We start from the raw sequence: 20,320 nt of genomic DNA on the forward strand, positions 1-20,320 counted from the left end.
CTCATACAGTCGTGCATCACTTAATGACAGGATACTGAGAAACGTATTGAGAGGTGATCTCGTCGTTGTGTGGACATCACAGGATGTACTTCACAAACCTAGATGGTCTAGCCTACTACACACCTAGGCTGCATGTACTAATCACATGGGACCACCGTCATATATGCGGGCCCATTGTTGACCAAAACATCATTATGTGGTGCATGACTGTAATGGGCCAGGCCCTGTGCTAAGTGACAGGCTATCTCAATGAATCCTTGCTAGTGCTTTAGGAGGCAGGTACTCTCAAGGTTCCCATTTTACAAATGAGGTCACTAAAGATCAGAATAGCAGAAGAACTTTCAAAAGTCCCATATCTTGGAGAGCCAGAACTTGACCAATTCTCAGAGGTAACCAAGAATTCTTCCCCTACATGGAACTCTCTCCAGGTTCCTACCAGCCCATGCTGGCCCAGGGACTGAAGGGTCTAAGCAGAGTTGCTTGTCAGGGCCCTCCATGGCCACTCAGTTCCTTCCCCATGACACCCTGGTGAAGAAGGCACCCAGAGTGACTCCTACTCAGTCTACAGTGGCCAGTGAGGCATCAGCTTTTTCTTTTGCCTTGGCAGCTGGGATGCCGTGCCCACTGGGTGCGCACCCTGGCACAGTAGACAGGATGCTTTTTTTTCAGGAGCAGAGGAATAAGCTGCCAACATCCCTCCCCCATCTCCGTGTCACAAGTTCACTTTTGTTTACAGCTTACTCTCTGCCTGACTGTGTGAAGATCAAAAGGCTTTATTTATTTCCTTGTGGGGGGTGACAATAATGACAGGGCAGCAGGGAGGGAATTGAGAAGAAAGGATTCAGAGAATCTTTAAGTCCTGAGAGCCAAAAATAGTCTGTATTTGGCGCTTGTCAGCTGTCACTTTCCAAAATGAAAGAGGAAAAAACCTGCCTTCCTTTGGAGAGTGCGGAAATACCCACTCAATGTGCCTCATTAATGTTAACAGTCTCTTTGTTCCCATCTCCAGTTGCCTCCCATCAGGGGGCTCCAGCGGATGTTGTGCTTCCAGTCAGAAAGGAAAAGGTTCTAAGAACAAGAGCTCTTTAAGGATGCCAGGCTCCTGCAAGGGGTCTCTGCTCTGTTCTCCCTCTTTCTGAGGGAGGGTCTTCCCTGAGTATACACAGAAGGTGCTTAATAAAGGCTTGCTGAGTGAGTTAAGTACACAGACTGCCCAAAGCAGAAGGAGAGGGGCTTGGCTGGGAGCTTAGGCTCAGCTAGCTGACTCCCCCCCTACTGCCTCTCCTTGTGGGAGGCAGCCAGGACAGACCAAGGACTAATCTGACTGAATGAATGCCTGGCTTGTGGCCTCAGCTGGCTTGGCCCGAAGGAGACTCCATTCAAAGTCACGTCACTGAGCATCAACTGGAACAGAAGTAGCTAGTGACTGCGCTAGAAAGAAAAGGACACAGCTGCCTTCGTTTGGTGACATTGCTAGTTAGCTGGCAGCAAGTGCTTAGAAACTGCTGCTCTTGGAAGCAAGAAAAGAAGGCTTAAAAGGCCAGGAGGGGCAGAGATATTCAGGCTCATGCTCAACAAGGTAGAACTTAGCAAAAAGGGTACAGAAAGGAAAAAGTTTGTGCTTTCAAATACCAGCACAATACCTTGAACTTAGTAGGCACTCCAACATATTTAAGGGTCTGCTTTACTTATGAGTACAGAATAGATGCTCCATCCATAAATGAAATGTTTGTAAAAGATGACTGATTTGGAGAAGGTCTTAAAAGAATGAGTGTGACGATGAGAACTGAGGGCAGGAAGGAGAGGGAGGCAGAGAGGCCTAGAAATCTTCTCTGGTCCACTAGGTAGCACCAGCTAGTGAGGAAGGTCAAATCCCTGAGAGCACAGTCTGAGTTCTGCTGCTGCTTATAAGCAACTGACCCGTAATGGGCTTCAGTCTCCATAATGTGAGGCCACTTTATGACCCTTCTTACATTCTCCTGGACAAGAAGATAGAAAAGAAGTCTGTGATCACTGAGAGAGAGTCCCTAAACTAAAGGCACCAGAATTCCATTGGAAGCTGCCCTGGTCAACCACTGTACTTAGGTGTCTGACTGGTCAAAGTCATGTGACACTCCAAGCTCAGTGCCTACCCCAGAGCAGACATGCAGTAAATACTCAGTAAGTGCCATCAGTATAGGTACTCCCTGACTGACCAGCTGGGACTCAGGTGAGTAATGGGAGGCTGAAGCTGCTGGGTTTTAGTTCAGACAGGAAATGAAGATCTGCCCCTGGGCAGGATCCTCCATGTTGGTGGACTTCTCTCTATAAAAGCCAAGTAAGAGTACAGTGGCTTGCTGAATACGGTCATGCGTCACTTAACGAGAGGGATATATTTTGAGAAAGGCAGCATTAGGTGATTCTGTCATTGTGTGAACATCACAGAGTGTACTTACACAAACCTAGATGGTACAGCACACTACACACTATATGGTACTAATCTTATGGGACCACCGTTGTATATGCGGTCCGTCGTTGACTGAAACATCGTTATGTGCATGACTCTAAGAGAGTTCCTTTGTTCCAAGTCTACACCAACTCTCAGGCTGGTTTCTTTTTGCAGAGGCAGGTGGTAGCTTGGCCTCATTCAGGAGTATGGAATGGGACACTTACACTGATTAGTTCTCTTCATCCTGCCTCCACTGATGCCGCCAGCAGTAATGAGGACTCAAATAAAGAAATCAGAATCAAAGGGAGGAAAGGGTGGGGAGGGTGGCCACAGGCTACAGTATCTTTGTTAAGGAAGAATCTCAAAGATGAGATGAGTATATTGGACAAGAAAGAGGCCACATTCTGGGAATCCAGCACCACCTGCCTCACATACCAGCCTTAAGCCCAACCCTTTAAAAAAAGCAAGTTTGGGGCCAGCCCGGTGGCACAGCAGTTAAGTTCGCACGTTCTGCTTCTCAGCAGCCTGGGGTTTGCCGGTTTGGATCCTGGGTGTGGACATGGCACCACTTGGCAAAAGCCATGCTGTGGTAGGCGTCCCATGTATAAAGTAGAGGAAGATGGGCATGGATGTTAGCTCAGGGCCAGTCTTCCTCAGCAAAAAGAGGATGAGTGGTGGCAGATGTTATGTTAGCTCAGGGCTAATCTTCCTCAAAAAAAAAAAAAGCCAAGTTTTTCTCAATACTTTGTTATCTCAGTCCCCACACAAGCACCCTGGAGCCTTTGTTTCTTCTATAACATCTTCCCCTAAGTGCACAGCTAACACAGATACCACAGCTTTGTAAGCACCTTACTTAAATACCTGGTACATGACACCATTAATTGAGACATAAGGCAGTGTAGAGAATAGGGAATCTGTGTTCAGAAAAAAGGTAGAGAAATCCAGATTCAAGCATTGGCTTATAATTATAATCTGACTTCTCAGAGTCTCAGTCATTCTTCATTTATAAACAGGGACAGCACCTACTGTCCCACCTCACAGAATTACTAAGATCAAGAGATTCAACGAACACGAAAACACTCTGTGAACAGGAACGATGACTGTCAACAGCACTGATTCAAGGACAGCAGATTTGGCTGAATCTGCTCAGAGACAGGACAAAGTAACCTGATCAAGGAAGCCCCAACTGTAGGATCTCCTGGACTTGAGTCTGAGAGTTAATGTAGCAGAAAGCACTGTTGCCTATTCCAGAAACTGGGGGAAACCTCCCTGAATCTGGGCTTCTCTGCAGGGACCTCCCTGTTTATCTTTCTATTTTGTAGGTCAGAAGACAGAGGTGCATATGCAGAAGGAACCTCTATCTATTGGTGGAGAGGCATAGGCAGTGTGTTTAAAACACAGACTTTGGAGTCTGACCCAAGAATGAGTTCCAGCCCAGTCACTGAACAGTAATGTGATGTTGGCAAATGACAAACACTCGCGTCTCACCCCTGAAAAAAAAGAGAAGACAGTCTCCCATATGGAATTATTGAGGAATGAATGAGACCATATATAAAAATACTCAAGATAGTGCCTGGCACATGGTAAGCATGCAACAAATGCTAGCAATAATATTTCTGATATTTCTGAGTTTATCCAGTCATTTCCTGGCTCTTCCACTAGGGGGCAGATAGGCATACAAAGTAGCAGTAGAGAAGATAATTTTGACATTTGTCCCAGGCCCCAAGACTCTACAATGAAGGAGGTCAACATTGTTGTCTAAAAGATGATTTGAGGACCAAGGACCTTTGGTCACTTCAGCCTAGAAATATTTATTGAGCCACTACTACAGATACCTGACCGTGAGCTGGGGAAATAGGAGCAGAGGCTGGGGGTTAACAAAGAAAAAAGCGTTCAAAAACATTTTCTGGGGGCTGGCCCCGTGGCTAAGTGGTTAAGTTCGTGCGCTCTGCTTCGGCGGCCCAGGCGTTTACTGGTTTGGATCCTGGGCGCGGACATGGCACCACTCGTCAGGCCACGTTGAGGCAGGGTCCCACATGCCACAACTAGGACTCACAACTAAATAATATACAACTGTGTACTGGGGGAATTTGGGGAGAAAAAGCAGGAAAAAAAAAAGACTGGGAACAGTTGTTAGCTCAGGTGCCAATCTTTATTAAAAAAAAAGTTTTTCTGGGGAAGTGAGAGAAGATGGGTTAGAGAAAAACAAATTTTCCAAGTACAGAGCTCCAAAATGGCTGAGGACTCTCAAAGCAAGTGACATCGTGGAATATACAATCTAGAAAAACTCTTGGAGGACATCCACCTAACCCCAAATGTGGTCCGCTACCAAGTGCAGGACCCACCCAAAGCCAAGATGTTCTTGTCCAGCCTGGCTTATGGCACATTACACATCAATGATGGGAAATGTGTTACATCCTCCTACACACATAGAAAAGGAAGGGGAGAAGAGAAAATGTTGAAGTTAGAAGGGATCAATATTGTGATCCTGTACATATGGCGGCTCAAGCCTAAGGAAAAGTGATTAGCAAGGGGACTTACAGTGCTGGGCCAAAAAGCCACATATCCCATCTCCTGACCCCTGATCCATCTCTCCTGCCTGGAGCTGACTCTTACAATACAAAGTACATTAAGCTATAAACATCTGCACCCCATCCACACCCCACCAGATACCAAGCTCTGTGTTTCCAGCAACTTTTAAGACCCTTTTGAGGATGGGGGGCAGAGAAAAACTGAAGAGCAGAGTCACAAAACTTGTTTTAAGGTCTCTATAGCTGATCAGCCTGGGCTCTGAGCAGGTCCTTGGCTGCTGGTTCCCAAAGGAGACATCTTATGCTCCATCTCACCTTAATAGTAAATGTTTAATGCCAGCTATAAGTCACATTACAGGATTTTTTTTTCTTATACATTTTGGGAGAGGAGAAAAGAGAGCAAACAAGCTTAAAACCACCACTGGGTTTTCTCCTCTGCAAAGGTTTGGGTGTGGTTAAGGATAGAAACAAGAGAGTCAAAATGTTTCTAGTACACTGTTCCCTAAATGGACAGGTGAGCCTGAGACCAGGGAAAGAGGATATCTCAATTCTCTCTCTTTTTTTGAGGAAGATTAGCCCTGAGCTAACATCCGCTGCCAATCCTCCTCTTTTTGCTGAGGAAGACTGGCCCTGAGCTAACATCCGTGCCCATCTTCCTCTACTTTATGTATCACAGCATGACTTGCCAAGCGGTGCCATGTCTGCACCTGGGATCCAAACCAGCAAACTCTGGGCTGCCGAAGCGGAACGTGCGCACTTAACCGCTGCGCCACCGAGCCGGCCCCGTATCTCGATTCTTGAATATGGATTTGGGGACAGTGGTTGGCAGAGACTGCTTGGGGGCTGCTTTGGGGAGAAGGGAGTGGAGATCCAATGTCAGCACCCAAGAGAAAGCTGCCAATGTGCCTTTCCTCCCAAGTGGCTCATCCCTAGATATCACATCTCTGGGTGAAGCTGTCAGAGTATGTTCAAGAACCTGTAAGAAAGATAGTGAGCTGTTCTTGGTTATCATATACTTGCGAGTACACTGCCTCTCCAGTTGTGTCCCTGGAAGCCCAGAACCAGTCACAACACAGTTAGCACGGAGATGTGGCTGACTAGGGAGCACATACAACTTCATCACCCGATCAGCATTTAGTAAGAGAAAGGCTGGGGAAAGCTGATACAGAGGAGTTTATCTATTGCGTCAGGCAGTTGTAGAAGAAACACAACTTAAATTCACTTGCCAGATTCCAGAACCACCCAGGCTCTGAGTCTTACTCACCCTCAAAGAAACAAAGTCAAGAGGCTAGACCATTCTTAACCTCTTAACCTCTGAAGACGATCTCATAGAGCAGGGTCAGCAAACTACAGCCTGCAGGCCAAAATCCAGCTGCTGTGTTTTTGTAAAAAGTTTTATTGGAACCCAGCCACACTCATTTGTTTACACATTGTCTAGGACTGCCTTTGCCCTACGACAGTAGAATTGAGCACATGCAACAGAGACCACAGGGCCCACAAAACCTAAAATATTTACTATCTGGCCCTTTACAGAAAAAGTTTGCCAACCCCTGCCATAAGGGATTCAGGTAAGGTGCTAAAACACCTTTTCTATTAAAGAGTAAGCCTAGACGCCTCACTGATTTCTCGTTTTTTGTTCTGAAAGGAAGGTTTATTCCAGATCCAGGGCCATTTTTCTACCTAAAGATACTGTAGGTGCCAGCCCGGTGGCGCAGCAGTTAAGTGCGCACGTTCTGCTTCGGCGGCCCGGGGTTCGCTGGTTCATATCCCAGGTGCTGACATGGCACTGCTTGGCAAGCCATGCTGTGGCACGCGTCCCACATATAAAGTAGAGGAAGATGGCCATGGATGTTCGCTGAGGGCCAGTCTTCCTCAGCAAAAAGAGGAGGATTGGTGCTGGATGTTAGCTCAAGGCTAACCTTCTCAAAAAAAATAAATAAAAATAAACAACAACAAAAAAGATACTGTACAGGGTACTGAGCCAGGAATAGAGTATTTTCCTTGTACATCATGTAGTACAAGGATAGGATGTAGGAATCTGGGAAAATATGAAGTACAAAGCCCTAACTCCAGTCAGTTTAAGACAGGAATATAACAAACGATTCTCAAATGCTCAATCTTGTAGGAAGTATATTAACAGGAATATGCCCAGAAGGACTGAGAAAGCTAGCTCCCTATTGCTTCTGGAGGCAAAAGCTTCTTCACCTGCTATGAACTGAGGTCAGTGGCTCAGAAGGCAGACAGCAAAGCCAAAGGGAACTGTCTGTTTCCATGGTAAAGAGTACTCAGAGTTAAAAACAACAGAATAGTGTAAATAGTTTGTTTCAGAAATACACTAAGTAATCTGGACTATGAGTTTTCATTCAATTCCTCATGGGGGTTCAAACTGAAACACTTTTTTGAAGGGTGATATATATCTATCTTTAAAACTCCTTATCCTCATAGCTTTGTTGTTCAACAGACAGTTATCAACAACAATTAAAATTAAGATGACACACACTGGAGAATTCTAGTTTTTAAGAGGGTCTCTCTGATCACTGAAGTGTCTCACATTGCTGAAGAATATCTTAGAAGTACCAAAGTTCACAGTCAATGTACCTCAGATGTGCTTCTAGGAGAGACCAAATGTAGGGACACAATAAAGGCTCACATCCTCCCCTGGATCCAGATTACTTACATTTCTGAGGTCCAGTGTTCATCTGCGTGTGAGAAAGAAGCTGGAAGGACAGGTCACCTGGCCCTGGTAGACAGGCTAGCATGGCAGACTGGCATCAACACAACATGGGGCAGTCACTCACACTGCAATGAACAAAAAACAAGGTCATGGAATACAATGGAATTCAAGGAAGATTACCAGGGACATTGGATATGAGCAGCAGAGCCCAAGTTTAGATGAATAAGCAATTTAATTAGCAGCATGCTGGTTGGAAATATATCTACATCTTTATCTGTAGCAACAATTTGTTCCCAATTATTACTACAGCTAAAATGATAATTCAGTCAGCCGTGGGGAAAATAAAAACTGGAAAATATCTATCCACACAAATAATTGGAAAATACAGGTGCTTCTGTAAGGTCTTTTATACTCACAAGCTACAGATACACTCATTTGGCATTGGCATTTCCTGTAGACTGCCTCTCCCTACTGCTTTTGGATAGGTCCATGGGGCTGCCAGATAAACAGCATGCTGGCTCTCATCTGTGCTCCAGCTAAGGCAGGAGCAGGAAGGCTGGGGCACATTCTAACCGAGGTGAAGGGAAAGATGATTTCTCCCTGAAAATAGAACAGTGCTCCTGAAGAGAGCTGGCTCTCATAGGGCCTGGCTCAGTCTGTAAGCAGCCATGCTTGGGGGCCGGGACTGTCAGACATTTCCAGAGGCAGTACAGTATATGAGCTGCAAAGGCACCCAAAGTCCAACTTGCGGCCCCAGTAATCTGAACTTGCTTTTAAAAGGAAGGAAAAGCAAAGCATCCTAGAAGACACAATTAACTACCGTTGCAGCAAATTCTGTTCCTAAGTTTCTGAGGATTCACCTTCCCTATTGCCTATCACACAATTAAACCTCCTGAACCCAAAAAAGGAAAAAAATTGCATTGTTCCCAGAGTAAATCAAGGCAGTAGTAGGCTGCCAGCAGCCCTCTTTGGGCAGGCAATCCTCACATTATGTCAAGATGTCATAGTTTCATCAGTGATGTCTATACAGCCCAGGCAAGCAGACACTGATGTGACCTTCTGTAGGGAAGGAAGCCTTCTCAATGATGCAAGTTCCCTGTGTACCAAGGATCAAGCTTTTCTCAAATAAGTATAATGTACTAAAATACATGAAGTTTCTTTCCCATACTGCAAAACCCAGAAATCAAAGTGGCCTATTAAGGCTTTAGATCACAACAAAGGAGGAGTGAGGGGAAAGCTCAAATGTTAAGCAAAGGCCACAAAACCTCTTTCTTTCTCTTAGGGGGCCCTCTCAGGTATGTGAAACTACCTTGTCACTATGAACATCAGAGAGCTCCAACTTGCAAGGCCAGGTAGCTGAAAAGATACTTTGTAAAAAAGGCTGCTCAACTGATACTTTGTTTAAAAAAGAGGCTGCTCAAACTGTGTCCAAGATAGCAACTGCAAAAAGAAGCCACCATTGAATACCTCAATGAGAATAGAGCTGCCCAAGAGTTCTGGCACAGATTCAGTCTTTTTAGGTCTCTGGTGGGTGGGATGACAGAATGAACACAGTGTGCCAACTGAGTGCCTCAAGAAATAAAGAGTCTTCTGTTGGGGTCAAATGACTGTCTGCTTACAATCTCTTCCCTTGTGAACGCTGATCTCTATTTAATAACCTCTCCCCTATGGTCTGAATATAGCTGAGGGCAAACTCTAAGGAAAGGAAGAGAATTAACAAATACTGCAGCCTAATATTGTGAAATGGGCTGTATGAGGGACTTCCGTGATGTTTTCTTAATTAGGTCTCCCAATCTTTCTTGGAGATAGGTAATAACTTCACTTGTCATCTCATCATCTCTAGCCTGGATTACTACAACAGCCTTCTAAATGGTCTCTCTGTTCCACCCTTGCCCCTATCACCCAATCTATTCTCCACACAGCAGCCAAGTAATTTATTTTTTTAATTGGAAATCATATCAGCTCAAAAATCTCCAATGACTTCCCATCTCACTTAGAATAAAGCACAAAATCCTAACACAGCCCACAAGGCTTTCCATGATCTGTTACTACTGCCTGTCTGACCTCATCTTCTAACCTCCCCTGCCCCTTTTGCTGACACTACTTCCAGCCACAGTGGTATCCTTGCAGCTCCTCCAATGAGTCAGGCACACTCCCACCTCCAGGGCTTGTACTTCATCTGGGTAGCTGAGATATTGTGATGATGGAGGTACAAAGAACACATTCACTCACTCTCTTGCAGATGCATTCTCTCCTGTACTTTTGGGAAGGAACTAATCTATGAATGATCATCATAATCTCTGATATACCTATTAAATCTTGATGCCTGCACCCAAGAAGAGATAAGCAGTGGACTGTGGATCCTAAGAGCTGACCATAACATAATGCCCCTCAAGCCACAACTCTGGATTTCAACAGGAGGAAAAGGAGATAATTAAACCAGTTAAACTGGCAAAGAGGCATTAATGCATTTACTGACAGTGAACAAAGGGGCAAAAATAAGAGGTGAATTCTGTAAAGACTCCAGAAAGTCAATTTTAGTTTGAACAGGAGAGTCAATGAGTAAGAAAGATCCCAGAGCTTGGGGCCCTCCACAATTATGTCCTCAAGAAGAACCACCTATAGCAAGTCTAAAATACTGCTGAGCTTGGGGCCAGCCCAATGGCGCAGCAGTTAAGTTTGCACATTCTGCTTCGGTGGCCTGGGGTTCACTGCTTCAGATCCCGGGTGCAAATCTATGCATCACTTGTCAAGGAACGCTGTGGCAGGCATCCCATATATAAAGTAGAGGAAGATAGGCATGGATATTAGCTCAGGGCCAGTCATGCTCAGCAAAAAAAGAGGAGGATTGGCAGCAGATGTTAGCTCAGGGCTAATCTTCCTCAAAAAAAAGCAATAATAAAATAAAATACTCCTGAGCTCTCACTGGCATCATCTGGGCTGCTAAGAGTACAGCCCCTAATTTGTGACCCTTCTTTAAGAGTTCAGGGATCTATCTGCCTTCCTTTCCCAAAAAGACTGCCTCCTATACTAAGGAAGTCTTCAAGCCCCTGACCAAATTCACTGAAGTCAAGAATTAGATTCTTCTAACGCAGGGAATGTGGCAGGGTCACAAGGGTTGTGATCAAACAGAAGGAGGCAACTTCCACAACCCATTCTAGAAAGCAGGGATGCATGGTATAAAGCACTCTGCTGGAGGTCTGATAAGCAGCTGACCAAAGGCCTTTTATTTAAAAACTTCAAACCACCCACACATTTTGATTATCATCTGGCTTTTTCCTAAATGTAAATTCCAATATAACTTTACAGCTGACATTTCCAGAAGCACAATTAGACCCAGAAATCAACACTAGCACTACCTTTTCAAAGGGCCTCAAAATTCAAGTCCTGACTTCTGAGTAGAATCAAGTAGTAACCTGGAGCTCAGGCCAAGGGAGCTGCAGACATCACAGAAAAGAAAAAAATATTTCCTTGGCAGAGAGCCTCTCTGTGAGCTCTCAGCCAGCTTTCCTACCGCCAGCTGGTCTACTCCCCAAGCAGGGGGAATACAGTATCACAGTAAATGCAGAACTAAGGTGTTCAAACTCTCCTGGGGCATTCACACAAGTGCTACTATTTCCCAGACTACCTCTAATTAAGGAACAAAACCCTTGTCCCCACTGGGAAAATTCAAAAGTACTTTCATCTGTACCCATCCGCCCACCCTGTCAGAGAACCGAATGAGGTTTCATTAGACTTCTGATGTCACACTGTGCTTTCCCCAGTGGCATCTGATAAAGGACCGTCTCTGCCTTAGGGTAGGTCTGTGCCGGTAAGGAAAAGCTCATTTGGGTTTGTGCTGCTTGTCCTTGCTCATGCTTAAGACCACTGAAGGGGAGGGAAAGGAGGAAGAGGAAGACTCCTCTTCATATGTTGTTTTTGGTGGGAAAAGGAGAGAGAAGACGAGTCCTAGAGTAAAGGAATTTTTACTTGGGAGGGTGGGGGTGAGGGGTGAAGTGATCTAGAGCCATCACTTCCCAGCACAGTCTCACTGCCCACAATCTAGTGCCTTCCAGTACACTTCTTTGCAAGTTCTTTCTTCTGCTTTCCTTTCCTTTCCCTATCTTCAACTCCTACCTTCAAAAAAAGAAGAAAAAAGAAAACAGCCCCCTAACAAGAGGTTGACTAGCCCAGTTTCTGATTCATGGTGTGATTCAAAAATTTAAACCTGCCATTTATGGACTTTAATTAAAAAGTGAAACTCAGAGCAGTGCCATTTCTGCGTCCTAAGGAAGAAAATATTACATCTCGTTACTTGACTCCACTTTATGAAACACATCCAACAGTGAAAATCCTGAGCCACATGCATCTGAAGAGAATGTGAGTAACACTGAGAAACTGCACTCATTAAAAGAGTCACACTAACTCTGATTAAGCCTTCCCATCATGAGTTAAAGGTTTATCTAAAAACACTACTTTTTGATAATGGTAATGATACTTGGTATCATTATCAATGGTAATGATAATGATACTGTTTTCTGTTCCTTTACTCCTGGGGTCCAAGAAATTAGGTTAAAACCTAAGGGACACACCAAAATACTGCTCTGGGGAAAATGAACAGGGTTAAAGATAGAAAAAATTACATGTTTATCAAATCAGACTCTGCAAAATCAGTCATCTTTATGGTCTGTTACAATGAAACAATCTTTCAACAAGTAATTTTGTCAGTCCAGATAACTGAACTTCCAACTAAATCATACTTTTCACTATTTACCCAACCTGAATAAAGTTCAGCCATTGCTCAAAGGCATTTTTCTTCTTTATCTTCAACCCAATAGTGGACCACTTGCAACTGTGACCTCATAGCTCCAGGCTGGGGGAAAGAGGAGCAGAGAGACGGATGGATGTGCACTCTGGACTTACTTTGTTGAAAATCCAGAACTGTCTCTACTGCAAATCATGTCCATGTAGCTCAAGAGATGAGGCTCAAAGGGTTTGGAAATATTACTTCTAACTACCCTTTAGAACCCATCACAACAGGTCCTCGTCCTATCCTGTTTTCCACCCCCACCCTAGTCGCTAAAGGTGCTTTCTCTGCTAGTGCTTTCTTTAGCAAGGATGCTCTTTCCTGGATCCTCTAATTACTTAACTCATCTATGACCCAGTGCTTTCTCTTTAATTCAGGTACCAGGAAAGCACTCTCCTTGGACATTCTAACCTTTCAACTGGAGTGTGAGCTTCCTAAGACCACAGACTCTTTTATTTATCCTTCCAAGTTACAGGGTCAAGAACAAAATCATTTACATAATAGATGTTTGATAAATAATACTAGCTCACACGCCTGAAGAATAGCATATACTTTAATCCCAGGCTCTGGAACTCTGAAGTTATGTCCTGGAAACACATGGATAATACAAGGGCCAACAAGTGTCTGTGCATGTGCCTGTCCTTCACTCTGGGAGTGACAAGACAGAGGAGATAAAAAAATGCCTGGGCACTTAAAAGAAAAACAGAAAAGAAGCCCAGGTACTACTTTTGAACTGTATTGAAAAGTATCATCTGGCTTCTTTACTTTAATCCCCATTAAGTAAAAATCAGTGTTCCTAAAAATGTGCAAATGCAGGCTATGTTCACTGCAGGCAGCTAAATCAGAACTTGCAATTTTTCATTATGGGATGTAATTGGTTTGTGTTTCCAAAAACTGGTACTAAATCAGAAAGTTTTAAATTATTATTATTCACATGAAACATAACTCAACATATACACTACAATTATGTGTTAATTTTTAATCTTCCAAGCCCTGAGTCCCACATGAGTCCACGAAAAGCTGCCAGGTGACAGAGAAGCACTGATCTCACACCCAGACAGGGCAACTGAGACAACAGAACCAAATTATTTTAAAAAAATGGAATCTGGGGGTCCGGCCTGGTGGTGTAGCTAGTGGTCAAGTTTGTGTGCCCCACTTCGGCAGTCCAGAGTTCACCAGTTTGGATCCGGGATGGACCTACACACTGCTTGTCAAGCCATCCTGTGGAAGGCGTCCCACATATAAAACAGAGGAAGATGGGCACAGATGTTAGCTCAGGGCCAAGGTCAATCTTCCTCAGCAAAAAGAGGAGGATTGGAGGTAGATGTTAGCTCAGGGTGAATCTTCCTCAAAAAAAAAAAAAAAAGGAATCTGGGGGCCGGCCCTGTGGCATAGTGGTTACGTTTGATGCACTCTGCTTCAGCAGCCCAGATCCCAGGCACGGACCTACACCACTCGTCAGCCATGCTGTGGCAGCAACCCACACATAAAGTGGAGGAAGACTGGCAAAGACGTTAGCTCAGGGCTAAACTTCTTCACGGGGGAAAAAAAAAGGAGGAATTTGTAGGAAAGAAAGATATCAGGGTTGAGTGTAATTTTAGGTCTCAGGGTGTCTATAAAGTCCTTTAATAGGCCCTGATTGAGCCCAAAACAAGTCACACCACAGATGAGTATTCATTCTGATAAAAAATGGAAAAGGCAGTTCTCCAGTGTAGCTTCTGTAATCTTACAGATCAGGGTCACAACATGGAAAAAGAATTTTAAGAATTTAGCAGGCTGTTAAAAAATTTTGGCAAGCATGTGGTTAGAATCGCTAAACAAGTTACTTATTCATACCCTCTCTCCTCCCCTCCACTGCATGAGGTACAACAGAGGCCAGATTCTCTAGAGACTCTCTTGCCTCAGAATCACCTCACTAGAGTAGGCCCTCTACCCTAGTCTAGAGTCTGACTTTCAAGTTTAAAGGGTGACAGAAATTTAAGAGATTTAAGGTCACTTAGAAAGCTCGTGCCATTCTGGGTACACAACTACAAGGTGTTATTTTGAAACAAGTCTAGATGAGAGCGTTTGGGTCTGTGTGTGCCTGCACTTCCTGATCCCGGTGCAAAGGGGTCTTCCTTTTCTGGGTCTAAAGTGCCTCAGCAAAGTTCACTGCTGGGTTTAGAAATTTCAAGAGACATTTATAAACCTATATTTTTGTTATGTAGCAAGTGACACTGACTTACACTGCTTAATAGATAATTTATCAAAATCACAGAGAATGGTCCAAATGAAATTTTGAACAGGTGTTGAAGAGCTATGAATGGAAGCAGTGAAAGAGACACAATCCACAGCAGCATCTGAATGCACGTGAGGGGAGTGAAGACACAACTCCCTCCAAAGTCATGTGGAGAAATATAAGAAACTAATGAATATATAAAGAAATGGTGCAACTATCTAATAATTAAAGAAATATAAATTAAGTGGAATGAGATTCTATTTTTTGCTTAAAAATTGACAAACGTTTAAAAAAATCTAAAACACTGAGTCAAGGATATAGTAGAGTCACTAAAGTGAGAGGTTAAATTGACACATTCTTTTTAGAAATAAGTATGAAGTTTTAAAAATATTCATACTCTTTGATATAGTAATTACACTCCTAAAACCTAATTTAAGGAAATACTACAGATGTGAACAAAGATTTACATATGTCTCTCTTCACTGCAGTGTTGTTCATAACCATCTAAAAAGTGGAAACAATCTAAAAGTCCAAAAGCAAGGAAATGGTTATATAAACTAAGGGATAAATAATAAATGGGTATCATCTAATAAAATGAGCATCAGCCTCCCAAATAAAAAATATATACTGTTAAAGAATATCTGAAGACAGAGAAAAAGAAAAATGTTTATAACATAAAATCTGGCTAAAAAAGTATATACAATATGTAAATATGGTATAATATTATAAAACTTATTATACATACATAAAAATTACAAAGTCATTTCTTCTTTGTTTTTTGTAGGGCACAGGGACTTATTAGCCCTTTGTTTTTTTCCTAAAGATTGGCACCTGAGCTAACACCTGTTGCAAATCTTTTTTTTCTTTTTCTTCTTCTTCTCCCCAAAGCCTCCCAGTACATAGTTGTATATTCTAGCTGTAGATCCTTCTGGTTGTTCTATGTGGGATGCCACCTCACCATGGCTTTATGAGCAGTGCCATGTCCACACCCAGGATCCAAACCCTGGGCCACTGAAGCAGAGAACGTGAACTTAACCACTCAGCCATGGGGTCGGCCCCTGAAGTCATTTCTATTGACCACCAAATACATTACAGCATTTTGTGGGGATAAATTCTCATTCCTGGCCTATCCAGTTTAGGATAACATTTTAATTAGTTTTCATTTCTGGCACATAGAGCCAAGGAACTAACCCAGAAAAAAGTGAGTGGCAAGGATAAGCCATTTTCTGATAAGAAGTTTTCATCAAAAGACAAAAGCACTAAAATTATCTATGTCCATGATAAGAGGTAACAGCTACATACAAAAAAGAGGTTAAATGTGATATCAAAAACATAAAATGTGGGAGGAGGGGAGTAAAAGAGTAGAGCTTTTAGCAAGAAGTCAAACTTAAAAGACTATTAACAATATATAGATTGCTATATACATAGGTTATTGTATATGAACCTCATGGTAATCACAAACCCGAAACCTATAATAAATATGCAAAAAATTAAGAGAAAGGAACCCAAACATAATACTAAAGAAAGTCATCAAACCACAAGGGAAGAGAGCAAAAGAAGAAAGAACAGAGGAGAACTACTGAAACGCCCAGGAAAACAGTAACAAAGTGGCAATAAGTACATACTTATCAATAGCCACTTTAAATGTCAATGGAATAAATGCTCCAATCAAAACACAGAGGGTAGATGATTGGATAAAAACAAGACCCATAAATATGCTGCATACAAGAGACACACTTCAGCCCTAAAGACACATAAACTGAAAGTGATGGGATGGAAAAAGATACTCCATGCAAACGGCAATGAAAAGAAAGCTGGGGTAGCAATACTTGTATCAGACAAAACAGACTTTAAAACAAAAACCGTTACAAGAGACAAAGAAGGGTACTACATAATGATAAAAGGAAGAATCCAACAAGAGGATATAACACTTGCAAATATACTATGCATCTAAATATATAAAGCAATTATTAACAGACATAAAAGGACAAATAGACAGTAACACAATAACAGCAGGGGACTTTAACACTCCACTTACACCAATGGATAGATCATTCAAACAGAAGGTCAGTAAGGAAACACTGGCCTTAAACAATACATTAGACTAGATGGACTCAGTAGATATATACAGAACATTCCATCCAAAAACCACAGAATACATATTGTTTTCAAATGCACATGGAACATTCTCCAGGACTGATCACATATTAGGCCACAAAACAAGTCTCAATAAATTTAAGAAGACTGAAATAATACCGAGCATCTTTTCGACCACAATGGTATAAAACTAGAAATCAACTACAGGAAGAAAACTAGAAAAGCCACAAATACATGGAGATTAAACAAAATGCTACTGAACAGTGACTGGGCCAACAAAGGAGTCAAAGGAGAAATAAAAAAATACCTGAAGACAAATGAAAATGAAAATACAATTTGCCAAAATTTATGGGATACAGCAAAAACAGTTCTAAGAGGGAAGTTTACAGCAATACAGGCCTACCTCAGCAAACAAGAAAAATCTCAAATGAACAATCTAACAGTGCACTTAAAAGAACTGGATAAAGAACAAAGCCCAAAATCAGTGGAAGGAAGGAAATAATAAAAATCAGAGCAGAAACAAATGAAATACAGACTAAAAAGAAAAAAAATTAATAAAACTAAGAGCTGATTCTTTGAAAAGATAAACAAAATTGACAAACATTTAGGTAGACTCACCAAGAAAAAAAGAGAAAGCAACCTTCTAAAACTAAATCAAGAAGAAACAGAATTTGAATAGACCAATCACCAGTAAGGAGATCGAATCAGTAATCAAAAACCTCCCAAAAAATAAAAGTCCAGGAACAGACAGCTTCCCTGGTGAATCCTACCAAACATTCAAAGAAGACTTAATACCTATGGTTCTCAAACTCTTCCAAAAAACTGAAGAGGAGGGGAAGCTTCCTAACTCATTCTACAAGGCCAACATCACCCTGATACCAAAACCAAACATGGACAACACAAAAAAGGAAAATTACAGGACAGTATCACTGATGAATATTGATGTAAAAATCCTCAACAAAATAGTAGCAAATTGAATACAATACATTAAAAAGATCATACACCATGATTATGCAGGATTTACTCTGGGGATGCAGGCATGGTTCAACATCTGCAATTCAATCAACATGATACACATTAACAAGATGAAGAACAAAAAGCACATAATCATCTCAATAGATGCAGAGAAAGCATTTGACAAGATACAGCATACATTTATGATAAAAAAAAGAACTCGGAATAAAATGGGTACAGAAGGAAAGTACTTCAACATAATAAAAGCCACATTTGACAAAGCCACAGCTAATATCACACTCAACAGAGAAAAACTGAAAGCTATCCCTCTAAGAACAAGAACCAAACAAGGATGTCCACTTTCACCACTCTTATTTAGCATAGTATTGGAAGTACTAGCCAGAGCAATCAGGCAAGAAAAAGAAATAAAAGGGATCCAGATTGGAAAGGAAGAAGTGAAACTGTCACTATTTGCAGATGACATGATTTTATATATAGAAAACCCTAAAGAACCCACCAAAAAACTTTTAGAAATAATAAATGAATAAGTAAAGTTGCAGGATACAAGAATCAACATACCAAAATCAGTTGCATTTCTCATATACTAACAATGAAGTAGCAGAAAGAGAAATTAAGACTACAATCCCATTTACAAGTGCAACAAAAAGAATAAAATACCTAGGAATAAACTTAACCAAGAGGTGAAAGATCTATACATTGAAAACTATAAAACACTGCTGAAAGAAACTGAAGACGACACAAAGAAATGGAAAGATATTCCATGCTCTTGGATTGGAAGAATTAACATAGTTAAAATGTCCATACTTCCTAAAGCAATCTACAGATTCAATGCAATCCCTATCAAAGTTCCAATGACATTTTTCACAGAAACAGAACAAAGAATCCTAAAATTTATATGGAACAACAAAAGATCCTGAATAGCCAAAGAAATCCTGAGAAAAAAGAACAAAGCTGGAGGTATCACACTCCCTGATTTCAAAATACACTACAAAGCTATAGTAATCAAAACAGCATGGTACTAGCAAAAAAACAGACACGCAGTTCCATGGAACAGAATCGAGAGCCCAGAAATAAACCCACACATCTACAGACAGCTAATTTTCAACAAGGGAGCAAAGAACATACAATGGAGAAAGGAAAGTCTCTTCAATAAATGGTGCTGGGAAAACTGGACAGCAAAAGAATGAAAGTAGACCATTGTCTTACACCATACACAAAAACTACCTCAAAAGGGTTAAAAACTTCAGTGTAAGATCTGAAACCATAAAACTTCTAGAAGAAAATCATAGGCAGTGTGCTCTTCAACATCAGTCTTAGCAGCATATTTTCAAACACCATGTCCGACTAGGCAAGGGAAACAATAGAAAAAATAAACAAATGAGACTACATTAAACTAAAAAGCTTCTGTGCAGCAAAAGAACCCATCAACAAAACAAAAAGACCACCTAACAAGTGGGAGAAGATATTTGCAAACCACATATTTGATAAGGGGTTAATATCTAAAATATATAAACAACTCATACATCTCAACAAAAAAGAAAACAACCCAATTAAAAAATGGGCAAAAGATCTGGACAGACATTTTCCCAAAGAAGATAATACAGATGGCCAACAGGTACATGAAAAGATGTTCAACATCACTAAGTATTAGGGAAATGCAAATCAAAACTACAATGAGATACCAACTCATGCCCGAGGACTATAATTAACAAGACAAGAAATAACAAGTGTTGGAGAGGATGTGGAGAAAAAGGAACCCTCATACACTGCTGGTGGGAATGCAAACTGGTGCAGCCACTACAGAAAACAGTATGGAGATTCCTCAAAAAATTAAGAATAGAACTACCATATGATCCAGCTATTCCACTGTTGGGTATTAATCCAAAGATCATGAAAACACTAATGCATAATTATATGCACCCCTGTGTTCACAGCGTTATTCACAATAGCCAAGTCTTGGAAACAACCTAAGTGCCCATCAAGGGATGAATGGATAAAGACGATGTGATATATGTACACAATGGGATACTACTCAGCTATAAAAAAAAAAAAAGAAGATGAAATCTTGCCATTTGTAACAACATGGATGGACCTTAAGGATATTATCCTAAGCGAAATAAGTCAGAGGGAGAAAATCAAATAGGGTATGATCTCACTCATAAATAGAAGATAAAAACAGTAACAAGAACAAACACACACATAGACACAGAGATTAGATTAGTGGTTACCAGAGGGTAAAAGGGGAGGGAGGAGGGTGAAAGGGGTGACTGGGCACATGAGTGTGGTGATGGATGGTAATTAGTCTTTGGGTGGTAAACATGATGTAGTCTATGCAGAAAATAAAATACAATGATGTACATCTGAAATTTATATAATGTTATAAACCAATGTTATCTCAAAAAAATAAGCAAAGAAAAATTAGGACTAAACTAACAATAGCTCAGCTGAACTTGAACAGAGAGCCCTTCCGTTAACAGATCTGGTTTTAATAAATATAGGCAAGCATAGGAAAGAAATATTTAAGAGATTATTTACCAGTCTTTTGGGAATCTACTTTGTGCTAGGCACTGTGCTAAATTCTAAAGAGGCTACGAAGATAAACAAATAAAAT

The 20,320-nt window shown here is 41.5% G+C and overlaps 1 protein-coding gene across 8 annotated transcripts in view; it reads right to left on the reverse strand.

The window, feature by feature from the left end:
• FAM222B (family with sequence similarity 222 member B) overlaps positions 1–20,320 on the reverse strand; it is a 68,083-nt gene that overhangs the window by 3,408 nt on the left and 44,355 nt on the right. For all 8 annotated transcript variants that reach the window (XM_008527788.2, XM_070562707.1, XM_008527790.2 and 5 more), the window contains one exon: positions 7,637–7,758. In XM_008527788.2, the coding sequence (XP_008526010.2) occupies positions 7,637–7,718 (82 nt within the window). In that variant the 5' untranslated portion in view covers positions 7,719–7,758. The remainder of the gene's footprint in view (positions 1–7,636; positions 7,759–20,320) is intronic.

This window comes from Equus przewalskii, chromosome 10 (genome assembly GCF_037783145.1).
Source record: "Equus przewalskii isolate Varuska chromosome 10, EquPr2, whole genome shotgun sequence".
NCBI classification, from domain to species: Eukaryota; Metazoa; Chordata; class Mammalia; order Perissodactyla; family Equidae; genus Equus; species Equus przewalskii.